We start from the raw sequence: 15,272 nt of genomic DNA, 5'->3' as shown, positions 1-15,272 counted from the left end.
TCCAATGAGGCTGGGTTGTGTCTAAGGGGTCCCATTAGGCTTAGTGTTGATAGGAAAAAAAAAATCCGAATATAAGCTGCAGGTAAAAGCAAAGCCCTCATTCATCAGCAGATGACAAAGTTGTATCTTTGTTATTCATAGATGGCTAAATTCCATGCTGTTGGCTCCTTTTTTTCAGACAGGTTTTCCAATCTCTGAGCCCAGAGTACAACTCCCTCCCCAAAAATAATCACTGAAATTTTCTTTGCTGGTGGGCAAAGAAGATTATGAAATTATTCTGTACATGCTTACAGATCAGTAAACTTTGTAGAACAGTTAGTAATACAATCTGTAAATGTGCAGATAAACAGCTTCAGGTATGGATTGATTTAAACTTGCAACAGCTACTGCTTTCCCTACTTACTTTAGAAACACCAAATGATACAGAAACAGCTGCTGTAGAAATCCTGCTGCCCACAGAATGGAGTAACCCATCAGTTTCACACTGAACAGCCCCATCACAATGAAGTCTGATTGAAAATGCAAGGAACAAAACCCAGACAAAACTGCAGGGAATTGATTTATAAAGGCTACTTTCCATAAAGCCATAAACTCCTGAGATGACATTATTCCTCAAGAGATGTAAGAAGTCAGACCCTTAGAGGCTCACTGTCCTGTGCACTCCTCTCCACAGGAATAACTGCTGACCAAAGGCATGCAGGATGCTTTGGAGAACTAAGCAGAGCTTATAGGCTCACAGATTCCAGCAGGCAGTAAAAGGAAGGAAGTAAACAGCAAGAGGATCAGACAACTTTACAGAATGATTCAAAAATATGGTTTAAATTGAAATAATTTCTTGAGGATACTATGAAACAGCCAAGCTTTAAAGTGGTGGACTCACACAGATTTGGGCATTGTAAACTAATATAAAGATGTTTTGGTGGATTTTATAGGGACAAGATGAAAACCAAAAATGTCTGAGGACAAATTATGTCTGGTCTTACTGGCAGAAGTATAAACAGAGGAAAAGTAGCAAGCAATCAGATGTAAAAGGAACAGGATTCTAACTGGTCTTTGAAGACATCTTTAAACTCAATGCAGGAAAGAGAGTCAGTGAAGGATTTTTTTAAAAAGTACCTTAAAATTTTCAGGTGGAAATGAAAGACAACAGAAAGCAGATTTTTAAATGCTGTAGTCTAGACAGAATGCAAGAAAGTAACAAAAAGCAAGTGTCTCAAAAAAAAAAGGCAGGGTCAAAAAAGTGCATAAAGTGCAAAAATTATGGAAACAAGATAAGATTTAGTACTTTCACTTCTAATATTACAATCCAATCCAAGTGTATCATCTTGTATCTATTTCAATGGATTGAATACCAAATATCAGTACAGATTTACTTGCATACCAAAGTTCTGACATCTGATTCCCAGGCTGGGACTGCATCTCAATATAGATGCAATTATTGAGCTGGACACCATGAACTAGCAGGTAATACAATTTTGGTTTACACACAATTAGATGTACAGGCCTGTGAACTTGGTTATCATCTTCCTTTTCCCTTGCCTTCTGTTGCACTTACCTGTTTTAAATTCACACACGGAATACCAGTCACACCATGGCTCCCATCTCTAATGCTTGGAATGCTTACTTAATAGACTGAATTCCAATGTGGAAAATACCAAAAAGACTTGCACCATGAACAGACTTTATGCATTTTTACACATCCTTCTCCAGATCCATCCCTAAGTTACTGACTCAAGCAAAACCAGAAAAAAAACTGAATTACATTTTCCATAAGGACATGTGATGGTAGATACAAAAATATCCTATACCAAAATTAGTGCAATATGGGAGGTTTGCATGGCAAAACACACAACATTGGTTTCCTAAAAATCCCTGCTTTGGTACCAACCTAATGAAGTCTCTGTCTGAGGTTATGACCATACAGAAAACACACAACTGCATGGTTTACGGTGGAAATATGGACAGGGCAAGTGTGTAATAGCAGCTATATGGAGACTTACTTTCTACCACTATTAGTTAGGCTAAACTAAGTTAAGAGACATAGGCACTAAAAATGCTTTCCTATGTAATACAGAACTGTACTAGTGTTACCAAAAAAAACCAATCAAACAAAAAAAAGGCAAAACTGATTTAACAGTCATAATTTTGTAATTAATCTGTGAAACCCAGTGCTACACAGACATTAAAACCAGGTGAGTTTTGGTGGTTCTTTTTCTTTTAAAAACTCCTTACACCGAGCATCACTCCCCAGAAAAACATCACATCTTCCTAGCAAGACATTACCGTTAATGTTGTCACAGTAGTAAAAGTGTTCATCTTTCAGAGAGGGGCATGCAGAAACCAGCTCCTGCAGGCCTGCCCCAGTTACAGAGAGACAGCCTGAGAGGTTCAGGTGCTCCAGATGTGGCAGTCCTCCTCCCAGAGTCAGCGCCCTGTGGGGACACAAGAGAGCGTTAGGAGGCTGCACCACAAGCACAGACACCATGCTGCACCACCCCATCACAGAGCTGCTGCACCTCCTGCAACACACACACCCCTAGGGAACCACTGAGCTTCAAACCTGGCACTTCTGTACTCTCTTTTAGAGGGGGATCACCCCTGAGCCACGCAACAGACCTGAACAGATTTCTACAGAAGCAAGACTTTAGCAGGAAACCACTTTTTTATGGATGACACCAGACACGACCGACTATTTCAAAGAACTACAAAGCCATTCTTCTTCAAAATACCAATTATTTTGTCAGCTCTTCCAAAGTGATGTATACTCCTCATCTCACACTAAAACATGACACACTCCCAAGTTTGGTTATTTTTATGCTTCCCAAAGTTTGACCCTTTTTTTGTTAGACTTATTTTTGGAATCCAAATTAGTGTTTTCCTAGGACTGACAGCAGAGCTTCTCTCTGCCAACGCACCCTTATTGTTCAAATGTAGTTCTCTAGCTTTCTCTGAGTGTAAGAGAATTTGGCTGCTGATTCAACAGGCACACAGATGTGCCACACCTGAGCAATTACTCCATTGAACCTGCTCTCTTCTCTGTGAGCCAGCCCAAGCTCAAGCAGAAACAAGCTCACCCACCTGAAAAAATCCCACCAGGCTTGAATCACCAAACTGCAGATTCAAGCCAGGATTTACAACTGAAGATGCCTTCAGAGCATCACTGTACAATCTTCTCCTGTCAGCAGGGAGAAGTAGAACTGCAAGCCACAAAAGCAGCCATCAGGTAACAACTTACATGGAGTAAATGGACTGGCATGTGTTTGTATTAGGGGGTTTCACTCTCTTCCCACAGGGACTCCAAGTACTCTTGTGACTACAAGAAGCACTTGTTGCAACACACTCTCAGCTCCTCAATACCTTTACCCAGAAAGCACCAGTGGGAAACCAGCAATGCAATTAAACCCTTGCTGTGACTCAGTGACCAAATCTCCCTTTGCTCCTACACTACTGAGTCATGAAAAACCAGACCAGTAACCTGTAAAATACACACAGCACAACCTAAGCAGCACCTAACAAAATCTGTCAGGCCAAGTCCACTGCAACACTTGAAGAGAAACAAGCTGCAACACAACGCCCAGCTATCTGAAGCATACCCTGAGGAAGGGTAACACTGGTGAGGGACTGTCACAAGAATCACAAGTGACACCTGAATAGCTGGTACTTGTGAACATCAAATGGGGACAGAATCTCAGGAGAGACAAATTGATGCCAGCAGCACCTCACACTACTCCTCAGTTTACCAGAGCAAACAGCACAGAAATGCATGAAGTCTTCCCACTCCAAGAAGCTTTAATTAGCCCTTAGTGCTGCAGCACACCTGAGCAGGAGGCTGCAAGTACCCCAGCCTCATCCCATTTTCACTACAAAGCAGTAACTACATTTTTCTGACAATACCAAGTATCAGTGGCAATAGCAAACAGAAAATTCTGTAACTCACAAAGCCATCTCCATGTTCAAGTCAAACATTTTTTCTCCTCCTTTAACTGTCATATGAGGCTGCATTGAACATGTTGTTCTGCACATACAGAATTATCACAGAATCATTTGGGTTGGAAAAGACTCGGGATAATCACATCCAACTGTTAACCCAGCACTGCCAAATCCACCACTAACAGCACCAAGTGTCACAGCCTTTGAATACCTCCAGGTATTGCCACTTCCCATGGCAGCCTCTTCCAATGCTTGAAAACCTTTCAGTGAAGAAGTTTTTTCTAATGGCCAATCTAAACATCCTCTGGTGCAACTTGAGGCCATTTTCTCTTGTTACTTGAGAGAAGAGACCCCACCTGGCTACAGCCTCCTTTCAGGTGGGTGTGAAGAGCAGAAAGATCACCCCTGAGCCTCCTTTCCTCTAGGCTGAGCCCCCCCAGCCACTCCTTAGCAGACCTGTGTTCCAGAGCTTTCCCCATCTCCACTGCCCTTCTCTGGGTATAGTCCAGCTCCTCAATGCCTTCCTTGCAGTGAGGAGCCCAAAAGTGAGCACAGGATTTGAGGTGTGGCCTCACCAGTGTCAAGAACAAAAGGACAGTCACTGTCCTGGGCACACTATTGCTGATACTGGCCAGGTGCCACCTGGGCACACCTGGCTCCTGTTTACTCACTATCAATCAGCACCCCCAGCTCCTTTTCTAGCAGGCAGCTTTCCAGGCACTCTGTCCCAGCCTGCAGCACTGCCTGGGGTGGTTGTGACCCAAGGGCAGGACCTGGTACTTCACCTCATTGAACAAACAACTGGCCTCAGCTCATTGATTCAGCCTGTCCCTAAATTATATTGTTATCCAGACAGGTTAATCGAGATGTTACTCCAGTTTTACAGAATTTTAAGCATACTGCAGGCATAATGAAAAGATTAGTGAATCAACACAATTCCTTAACAATAAATCACTAACAAGTCTAAAAGCATTAATACTGTCTAGAATAACAAATCCACAAAAATACCTGACTTCAAAAGACAGATATAAAAGATTTTACTGTTATCTCCAAAAGAAAAGCTGGAAAAACTTTTCAAGTCTAGTACTGTAACTATTTAAGAGGGAAAGACCACTTAAAACTTACCAGTTTCTTCAATAAAAATGTTTCTACTGAAATTATGCATTCATCCCAAAATGGTCCAACAAATAAAATCAGAAAAATATCCCACAGCAAAATAGTTTGAAAACATCTCCTCACCTGAGAGCACGGTCTGTTATCTGGTAACAGCCTGACAGACTGAGGAACTGAAGAACTCGTGCAGTCTCTTCCTCTGTTTTTTCACTCCCAGAGTATGCAGAGTCTTTTTTCTCTGACTGCTTAGTCCTTATTGGTTTTCTACACAGTGCAGAGGACTCTGGAAGTGCTCGAATAGTTCTTAGTGCTGTCCCAGCACAACAAAAGGAGTGACCGCAGTAAATCAAGTCAGTAGAAGCACAGTGCTGCTGCCACCCTCTAGTCCTTAACCCATAAATGTCTCTGTTGTAGCACAATGCAGAACAATTAATATGGGATTTTGGTTCCATAAGACAAAATCCTTCAACATTCCTGTGTCTCCACTCTGCAGCATCTTCAATGTCAGCTAAATCATCTGCATCTAGCATCCACACATAAGCAGAACTGAAGTTTTCTGAGCCGTCAGGTTTAGTCCAGTGCTGCTCACCATTTCCTCCCTGAATGAGATTTTCATTGCTGATTTCATGCAAACCATTATACTTCTGGTTAGACTGCAGTGTAATCTCTCTGTTTTTCCACAAAGTCTTAGCACTCCTGTTCCTGCAGCTTTTCAGAATACCTCTGGTGTGATGAGTTGATATGATACCCAGTGCTCTGGAAATCCTCTCTATAGCCACATCTGTAATTTTTTCACATCCAGACAGATCAAGGTGGCGTAGATTTTGACAATACCCAACTGAAGACCAACTGAAATCAGGGGGGGGAAAAAAAGTGATTTAGTTGAGTGGAGGTAGTGAAGTTTTTATAGGTTTTGCTCAGAAACAACTGTTAAGGCTAAAAGTATGAAAAAACACTTCACAAATAAAGTACTTTTATTAATTCACGTAATATATAGAGAAGCTACCCCAGGCAGATTGGATTTGATACTCCAAGTGCTCTGTATACACCTAGAAAAATTATGTCTAGAGAAACATGAAATCATTAATGAATCAGTAACAACTTATATTTCTCCATGTACTGAGACTTAAAAGAAGTCCAAAGTTACTATATACTGAATAAATGTTTGAATAATAGATCAGACTGCAAGCACCAAATACACACATAACAATATTGAAAAACAAGTGGATTATACTCACCAGAAGCTACCATGAGACATCTGAGTTACTAAACATTAAAATTACTTCTTAAAAGGCTGAAAATACCAAGCCAGCAAATTTCACCCCCAAAATTTCATCCCCAAAAAATACATCTGAGATTCCATACTCAGTTTGAAGTATTGTAACAGTTGTAATTTCTAGAATTTTGAGTTTCTCAAGTTTGGCTGAAATGACAGTGTACTTAGATCACACATCCTCCTGTCCTTTCCCATTTTTCCTAGGAATACTAGATGGATTCCTGAAACAGAACCTGTGTTTCTAATTATTACATCATTAATTAAAAATCAGACTTTTCCATTTTAACAAAAGCTTACTCCCTTAGTCTTACCTTTTTCAAGTGGAATGGAAATTTTACCTACAGTAATATTTTTACATTATTAGCTATAAAAGTACATAAGTGATTTAACTGACCTTTACCTATCCATAGTTAAAGTTACCATAATTTACTACTTTAAGTAAATTTACTATAAGTAAATTAATATTAAATTTTAATTTATATAAATAATTTATCTGATTTTACTATAAATTTACTATAAGTAATTTACTTCTATAAGTGACTATTTATATTTAGAGTAAGCCAAACTCATTTTCTGAGTTACAAATTGGAGTGTTGTAAATACAGATTTATGATGAGTGGCAAATAAGGTATATTTCACTAGATACTGACTTCTGATCCCTGAAAATTCTATGAAGCTTTTATTTCAAATAAAACTTCTTATACAAGCTGCAGGGTGTTGCTACCAGCATCCATGCTGGTAAGATTTTGTGTGGTGTTCACACTACCTGAGAGCACTACATGATATAAATGCAGAACACTGAAATACCTGCTGAGTTTCATTACCACAGTCAGACCCACTGGTGCAGGTTCTGCATCCATACACCATCCCACTGACATCAATGACATTTCTGCAGGCCTCAGTAACACTCAGGAACCCACAGACAATACACCTAAGCCTTAGAGCTTTGCCTATCATTTGATTGGAGTGTCTGAAATAGCAATATTCCACACCCTAGCAGCTGTAGCAGGCCAAGAGAACTTCCTTAACTGAACAACTGCAAAAAATCTATGGACAAGTTCTTAATACTAGAGCAAAACCAAAACTATTGTTATGGGTAGGTACACACTGGTAGGTAAAAAGCATCCAAGAGTGAACACAGAGAATTTTAAATGGCCACTACAAAGTTACATGTTTTACTTCATATTTTAGTGATTTGTTACCCTGGCTTAGTTCTTAGTCACAAGTCACAGGGGAGGTAATAATTTGATTTATCTTTATTGCTTTCATTCTTGGCAATGGACTAAGAAACGTTTGAATGTTTCTGCCCCACATTCAAAAACCTGGATTATAAGTTTTTTTAAAGGAAACAACAATTATCTAACCTTTCAAATACAGAGTCTGAAATATCAGTTTGAGTGAGATCCAAATATTCCAAGTTGGGGCAAAGCTCCAAGATCTGTCTAACCTGAAAAAAGAAAGGAAAATAATCAGTAAAGATACAAGCCACTAGGGCTGCACACAGTGTCTAGAGACAGCTTACAAATTAGCCTTGTTTTGGACTGCAACGCACTTACACTCCCCAAACACGTCAGTTATTAATTAAAGACTGCATAGCCACAATTATTATTGTTGCACAATTAAAAGTTTCGAATCACACACCATTTTGCTGGACACTGCAGAACTGTAGGCCAGTACCAGTGTCTTCACTGAGGAGCCTACAAGTGGGAGGACATGATGAATTAGGCCATGAAGTAAACGTTTTTCCATTTGTGCTATATTAATGGCAAGTGAATCTTCAGCTGCTTCTTCTGCAAAATAAACCCAGAGAGAAAGAATTAAAATCATTAAAGGACTTGGAGAAATATTTACTACAGGTTATGTACTGCTCAGGGCAGCCCGGAGCAGCTGTTTCCAACAACTTGCTTTAGATATTGAAATTCTATCTCACAGAGCATTTTATACATCCATCTATCTATCTATCTATCTATCTATCTATCTATCTATCTATCTAGATATATCTATTAATTTAACATCTTAGGACAAATTTTAGATCAAGCCTAGAGTGCATCAGGATGCAAGATGATTAATCCAAACTTTCTGAAGAGACGAAGCCTAGTCTGTACCTTCAGACACATCTCCATAACTCTTCTACCTCCTCTCATGTTTTCTCTTCCCTGGACAAATTAATTCCAGTCATTAAAATCAGATGCCTGCTTGTCTCCTACCAACTCCATCTCCCATTTTTCCACTCAGCTTTTTTCTTACAGCTATGTCATCTTCACCAAAATCAATTTTACCTACCAGATTCATCTATGTCAGCATCTTCATCCCATTCCTGGAAAGCACGACTTTCATCTTTTCTGTTTTTCACCCATTCCTCATCAGGTTCAGTCTCAGTATCTGCAGCAGGACCACTGTACCAATCACCTACTCACCACCACCCCCAAAAAGAAGAAGGAAAAAAAAAGTTAATAAAAATTTCTCACTGCAGCAGAAATCAGCACTGAAAGCTTTTCAGTATACTGTGACCTGATTTAAGAGACATAAATGAATTTCAAATTCATCTCAACTAAGACTGGACTAAACCTTAAAATAATTATTTGTTTGATCTTTATCCTTAAGCTTCAAAAGATTCTTAGAACAGTTTCAGTACCACCCCAGAAGTCACAGCTTAGTCTGCCTGTCTGATACACACCTGCTGTCCTCACTTAGTAGGGACCAATATGATCACAAAAATAACAGAAACAATTATGGAATATTTGGACTGTCTAAGTGCTCGAGTTCCTTCTGGTAAATAATTATTCATCAGCTTTTAGTTTAATACTTGGTTGAACAGATCTCTCTTTTCCTCTGAAATATCACAAATATACAGTTAACCAGCCTGGTTTTAGCCCCTGCATATGACAACTCCAAGACCACAAAACACCAAATTCTGCAAGTATCCTACTTCAAACAGCTACAGAATACTTGTAACATACATATGACTCAAATCAATACACAATCATTTTTTAGAACATCTGGATGAACATGAAGATCAGCAACAGCTCTGCTGTTTTAGCTGGTGGAGCACCCCTTCCCCCTTGAGGTTACTGCACAGGCATTAATTTACTTCCAGTTTGGATATATGGCAGCACTGGGCTCAGGATAAGCAGCTCTGCTGCCTCCCTCAATGTACACATACTGAAAAACAAACCACCTTATTGAACTGTCTCACAGGGGGGAACCCTACTCTTCCTAAAGCAAGAGCAACTCCTGTTGAGTCATAGCTAAAAGAACAATGTTTCTTCTATGAATAACACAATGACAATGAAATCCTAATTGACTGTCAACCATGAAGGTTTTGGTAACATTTCTCATAATCTTTAATCCATCTTCATATTGCATAAGAAGCCTCAGAGGCCTTCTGTGTACTAGGAGGGGAAAAAAAGTAAAAAATTTAACAAAGCCTACATAAAAATACAAATTTTTTCCCCTCCCTGTTGCAGTAAATCCCATCTGAGAAGCTTCCACCCAGTTAGAGCACTTCTGTACAAACAACTGTAGTAGTACAAACAGTACATCACGAGAGCTGCTTCCTGTGTTGTGCCAAATCAGATTTAGAAGCACTCATTTTAGCAGTTGCCTATTACCTTTTTTTTGTTGTGTGTGTGTGCAGCACTGAATTATCAAGACACTGTGCTGCAAAAGCAAATTTAAGAATTTGAACTTTGGAGCCTCTCTACTCAGTCTTTGGAAGCTCAGGAACCAAACTATTGCTTTCAGGAAGATTTACCCAAATAAAAAAAAATCAGACCAAGAAGTTATTTAACTCCTCCCTGCCTTGTACAAATTTTAGAAGCCATAAAGAATTTACTTTTTATGTATCTCTAAAGCTAAGTTATATAAACACAGCTTTTTCTTTTAAAATCTCAAATGCATACAAAAGACTTATTAAGCAGCACAGACTTTCTCCTTTCACTGAGCTATAATGACGTGACAGCACTGAGAAGCCTGCAGTTCTACACTCCAGTGATTCTTTAATACTCACATAAATATGGACATAAGGCTACAAATACACTGATGACTTGTAACTGGCCTCACTGGAATACAGAGTATTTTGTCTATTTGAACAGGTACTTGGGCAAAGGTCATACTCCTCAATAGGAAATTCTAATTAACAGAAGAGTTTGAGGGAAAAAAGTTTTAAAAAAACACTTACTGCAGTAGAAATTACTGAAGTAATATACCTAAAGAATCAATACTAAAACTAAACATTTATTCAGTTTTCTTTGAAGCTTAACTAGATTGTGAGGAAACATTAGAACTCCACTTATTTTAAACTTCCTCTCTGCAGTTATGCATTTCATTTTTACCTAGTAACCTAAGAAAATAATTTTACTGACATAAGTGTAACAGCAGCATTTATAATTCAAAACTCCTTAGATTATTTAATAATTCAGAAGTTGTATTAGTCAACATATTATCAGCATTCATACAAGCAAAAAAGGTGGGGTTTTACCTCAGTTTTCTAGGTAAGGTGGATGCAAAATGTGCTCAGGAGTTTCAATCAAGACAACTTCTAGTTTCTTAATTCTACAAGATTGATGTATGTTTTGGGGATTTTTAACATTCAATCAAGTTTCAGGACACTATCCTTGTCAGAAAGGAAACACCTCACTTGCTCAGCTGCCAGGCTCAGCCTATACTAAAACACTCTTTTTTTCAGGCCCAAAAATTCTGATAATTGATGTGCTTCCAATACATGGGACTTACCTCTGGCCCAGCGAACAGGGTAAAGATGTTTCCACAGAGATCCAGTTTTAGCCAACTGTGACCATTCAGTGCTTACTTGACTACACTGACATAACTCTTGGGGATTAAGGTAACTGAAAATGGTCACCATTACTTCAGGAGGGAGATTAGTAATATTTGTGGTGTGCCCTGTTACTTCGGTTTCTGAAATACAGAAAGCACGTGTTAATTGAAGCACAGCCTCACAGCTTTAAGAACAGCAGTGCAACTCACATTTTGACTTGAAAATCAAAAGTCAAAAAATGTGTCTGAAAAAATTTTAACAACTGTTAAAGATAGGTATTGGTTTGGCTTTAAAAAGCTTTCACTGTAATGAAACACCTTGAACAACAACAACAAACCAGGCTCAGTTTTCTGTTTGCCACTTTCTCATCTGGCTCATTCATTCAAAAAAAAAAAGTAAATTAATGCTACTCAACCACAGAAAGATGAAAGCCATACCTGCTATAAATGAAATGCTTTAAGAAAAATGCCTTCTGTTGCAGATGGTATCTGTACCTGGTCTGCCACATTCCCAGGAAACAGTACTAGCACGCAGAACCTACCAGCTGGGACCACTCTCGCTGGAAGCACTCAGACTCTTGACTGGGACACAGAAAAGTTCATGCTCAACTCTTGGCACCTGCCTTGAATTTTATTTCTAGCTTTAGCTGCTTAGCATTGACAATTTTAACTTCTGAATGGTGATGAGCCATTCAGGCTGTAAAGTAATAAATACTAAGATGAGATAATGCTAAGTACTAGGCGAGAGACTAAAATTTGACCACTGTAATTAATACTTCAATGGACAGCAGTAGGAACTATTTCCAACAGCTCTCCCTGATCACCATACTGCAAAGAGAGCTGCAAACTATATAAAATAACAAATTCAGAGCTTTGGTTAGTGAGGCCTTTGGCTGTTTTAAGAGATTTTTAATTTTTTTTTCAGAAAAATTTGCTTGAAAAAAGTATTTCTAAAGGAGTTTCCAGGAGTCCTTTGAAAGAGCAGGCTTTACTAATAGTGGAGTTTTACTTCTAAAGTGCCTAGAACTTTTACAGAGAGAGAAGCATTAGATTTTTGTTTTGCAAAGAAGCTCCAAAAGTGAGCATAATGTAAACTTTACCACGTCATAAGCTATTGCTACTTCAAAAAATATAATTAAATACAGTTTCACTTATGAATCAATGTATTTATTTGTACAACTAGCATGTTGCTGCATGAATTACAGAGAATTTTGCAGGAAAATACAGTTAAGCCTGTATAGGACTGCAAGCTATTTTACTTTCTTCTCTTTCTTAAAAATTAATGAAAAACACATATTCTCCTCTCCCAAAGCCTGAAACACAATGATTGCAGAATTACTGTCTCCAAACTGCTATTCCAGCTAGATTTAACAGCAAGTAATGCCACAAAGCTACGTCTGTCACATTCATCTGTTAAGACTCAATAGTATTTCACAGAATGGACCATGATCTTTTCTGAAGGCTTCACCTGGAGGGCAGAAAACGACCAGTTGAGTAGTTCAGAGAAGTCAAGTTTTATCAAGAAAATCTGATACACAGTAATTAGTCAAGTTTTTCTAATGAGAGCAGCACATCTTATCAACATCACAATCTCAGCCCTTGAGAGCTCGCTCTACATATCAGACTCACACCAGCCTCACACTTTTGGTACAGTAACTCCCCTTCCTTGTGGCATCAATTCTCTTTTGTTAAGATGACAACTTAGGCTGATTCAGGAGTCATAAAATGAGCCTGAAGTCTACTTTAGTAGTTATTTATTCTAAGTTTCACCAGAAAAAGTAATTGGAGATAAATGCAAAGTAAGTACCCACTTTCAGAACACACATTTCCTCTCACTTATTCACATGCTGTACAGATTCATTCACTTGCATTACTCACAGATCCTTTCTCATTCCTGAGAGGCCCAGGAAAGTTAGGTAGAGGAGCTGGGAAGGTGAATGCTTTTAATCTGAAATATTGTCACTTGGATAACTATTCTGTGTTATTAAAACATCAACAGAAAAAGCTTACAAAGCTTACAAACCAAGAAAGAAATGCAGAGTCTGGAAATAGAAAATATAATTTCAATGGAAGCATGAAATTAGAAGTTAATTACATTTTCCATCTGTTTATTGTATCAAATATTAATATGGGAGGGAAGAGAGAAGAAGACTGTTGACAACAGGTAAACAGTGAAGTACTATCTACCTTACAACCTGCCAAGATGCTCATATTAAACAATAAAGTTTCTGCAGTTTCAAAACTGGTTTGCAGATATGCCCATTCTATAAGAACTACTCTTTCTGCCCATCCATAACTAGGTACATCACTAGGTGTGTTTTTTAAATAAAAACTGCAGTTTGAAAGTTACTTTAATTAGATACTTCACCTTGATCTGCCTTCTCATCCACAGAATACTTAAAGACCTTCTGAAGCTCTTCTGCTTGATTCCACTTACTGAGACCTCTGAATTCTTCAGCCTCTTTCTGTGAGCAGTGCTGTGCAATTACTTTCTTCTTAATATCTTTCAGCTCTTCGTAAGTGAAGTATTCCATCAACATTGGCTGAAAAACCTAACACAAAGGAAAAAGGGAAAAAAATCTGGTGCTGACAGAAATAGTCAATAATGCTACACAGATCTACCAAAACAGAATTTCTTGTTTCAAATTCTCTCAAAGTAAGACATGTAATGCCTTAAGGGAACCTAAGGACAGGACCATGGAAATTTTAAATTCTAACTCTCTCCTTTCTGACAGAACACAGCACAGTATCACGCAAGCTGTTTTAATTGTTTTCCCCACCAGAATAAGGAAGGGATTAAACTTGTTTAACCTATATAACTTATCAAGATACTCACATGGAAGGCAAAGTGAAAAGGAAGAAAAACATGAGAAAAGACTTCTCATGGACAGACTTGAGAAGATGCTTCCCAGTTTTTGGATACCCATAAATCATCAGACTGGCAGTACTACTCTGTGTTTCAAATATAGGTCAGAAGCTGTTTGGGAGTGTCAGTTTGAGTCATGAAGCACTGGTTTACAGGACGTCTCTTTTCTCATTTAAGTTCTGCTACATATCCATTTAAACTACTTGCTGCAAACAATCCTAGCCCCAATGGACTTCTGTTATCAATTTTTTTAAGAATTAGAATTTCAGCATAAACTTCCTATATTCTCAGTTTCAGAACATGTCATTTTTCAGTCAGAGTACTGAAAAATGACACCACAGTCTTGAATGTAAATTAGCATAGCAATAAAAACAGAGAACTGAAAAACCAATGAACCTCTGAGCCAGCTGTCCCTATTCAGTTATTCCAAACTCCAAGGAAGGTCTTCATCACATTTGAAGAAAATCTTTACCTACCTCCTCTTCCTCTTTCATATGAGGAAGGAAATCCCTGGTAAAGGCCTCCAATCTCTCCTTCAGCTGTTTGGCATAGTTTAGCTGTTCATATTCGTTCTGAGAAGAAAGCAAAGACTTAATGGTTACCCAATCTCATCCAGTCATCCAAGGATTGAACTGTCCAATAAAGCAGTGCTTCAAAGGACAGCCCATTATGCCCTTCCCATGCATGCAGCAGGTTTGCCCTATTTCATGGTGAGAATGTGTTTACTTAATGATGCTGACACTGTACTGGCCTGTTAACAGGCAGAGCAAAGGTCCCATTTATTGTCTTAGCATACCTGAATTCATTTCCCTAATACCATTTTTACTTTGAAGCAAAGACTGAAATCTGCCAATCTACAATCTCACACAAAGTTCAAAGCAGTAGCAGACTAATTTAAGTATTTGCATGGTTTGTATATAAAGTGTTCTACGATAAAACAGCTCTACTTGACCTTTTAACTGACTATATTTTACCTTAGTTATTCTAAAATTCTAACTTCCAAATTATAATCAAAACTTACAGTCAGGCTTGCTATATAGATTTTTACTTTGGAAATGGAAAGAACTCTTAAATAAAGATGTAACTGACTTGTAAACGTTCATCCAACCTCATGTATAAATCTGTTAAGAGTACTCTCTGAGTCACTAGTAAGAAGCTGGTTCTGAAATCTGCCCCGTAATTGCAACATACTGAAGTTCCTTCTAACTCTTACTGTGAATGTTGTTTTTCTTTTCAAGCCTCTACAACATCAAGAAATCCTGACTATTACAGAGACAAGATTAAGCCATCAGTTTAAATTAGCCACTGAAG

At 38.4% G+C, this 15,272-nt stretch overlaps 1 protein-coding gene across 2 annotated transcripts in view; it reads right to left on the bottom strand.

The window, feature by feature from the left end:
• FBXL5 (F-box and leucine rich repeat protein 5) overlaps positions 1-15,272 on the bottom strand; it is a 36,522-nt gene that overhangs the window by 8,506 nt on the left and 12,744 nt on the right. For both annotated transcript variants that reach the window (XM_059470577.1, XM_059470578.1), the window contains exons 3-10: positions 14,438-14,533; positions 13,464-13,647; positions 11,054-11,236; positions 8,603-8,728; positions 7,961-8,109; positions 7,684-7,766; positions 5,170-5,892; positions 2,284-2,432 (exon numbers count right to left, since the gene is read on the bottom strand). In XM_059470577.1, coding sequence (XP_059326560.1) covers positions 2,284-2,432; positions 5,170-5,892; positions 7,684-7,766; positions 7,961-8,109; positions 8,603-8,728; positions 11,054-11,236; positions 13,464-13,647; positions 14,438-14,533 — 1,693 coding nt within the window. The remainder of the gene's footprint in view (positions 1-2,283; positions 2,433-5,169; positions 5,893-7,683; positions 7,767-7,960; positions 8,110-8,602; positions 8,729-11,053; positions 11,237-13,463; positions 13,648-14,437; positions 14,534-15,272) is intronic.

The sequence above is a fragment of the Ammospiza nelsoni genome, chromosome 4, assembly GCF_027579445.1.
Source record: "Ammospiza nelsoni isolate bAmmNel1 chromosome 4, bAmmNel1.pri, whole genome shotgun sequence".
Taxonomy (NCBI): Eukaryota; Metazoa; Chordata; class Aves; order Passeriformes; family Passerellidae; genus Ammospiza; species Ammospiza nelsoni.
Note: the sequence above shows the minus strand (reverse complement) of the source record. Positions and strands in the feature narration are given on the sequence as shown.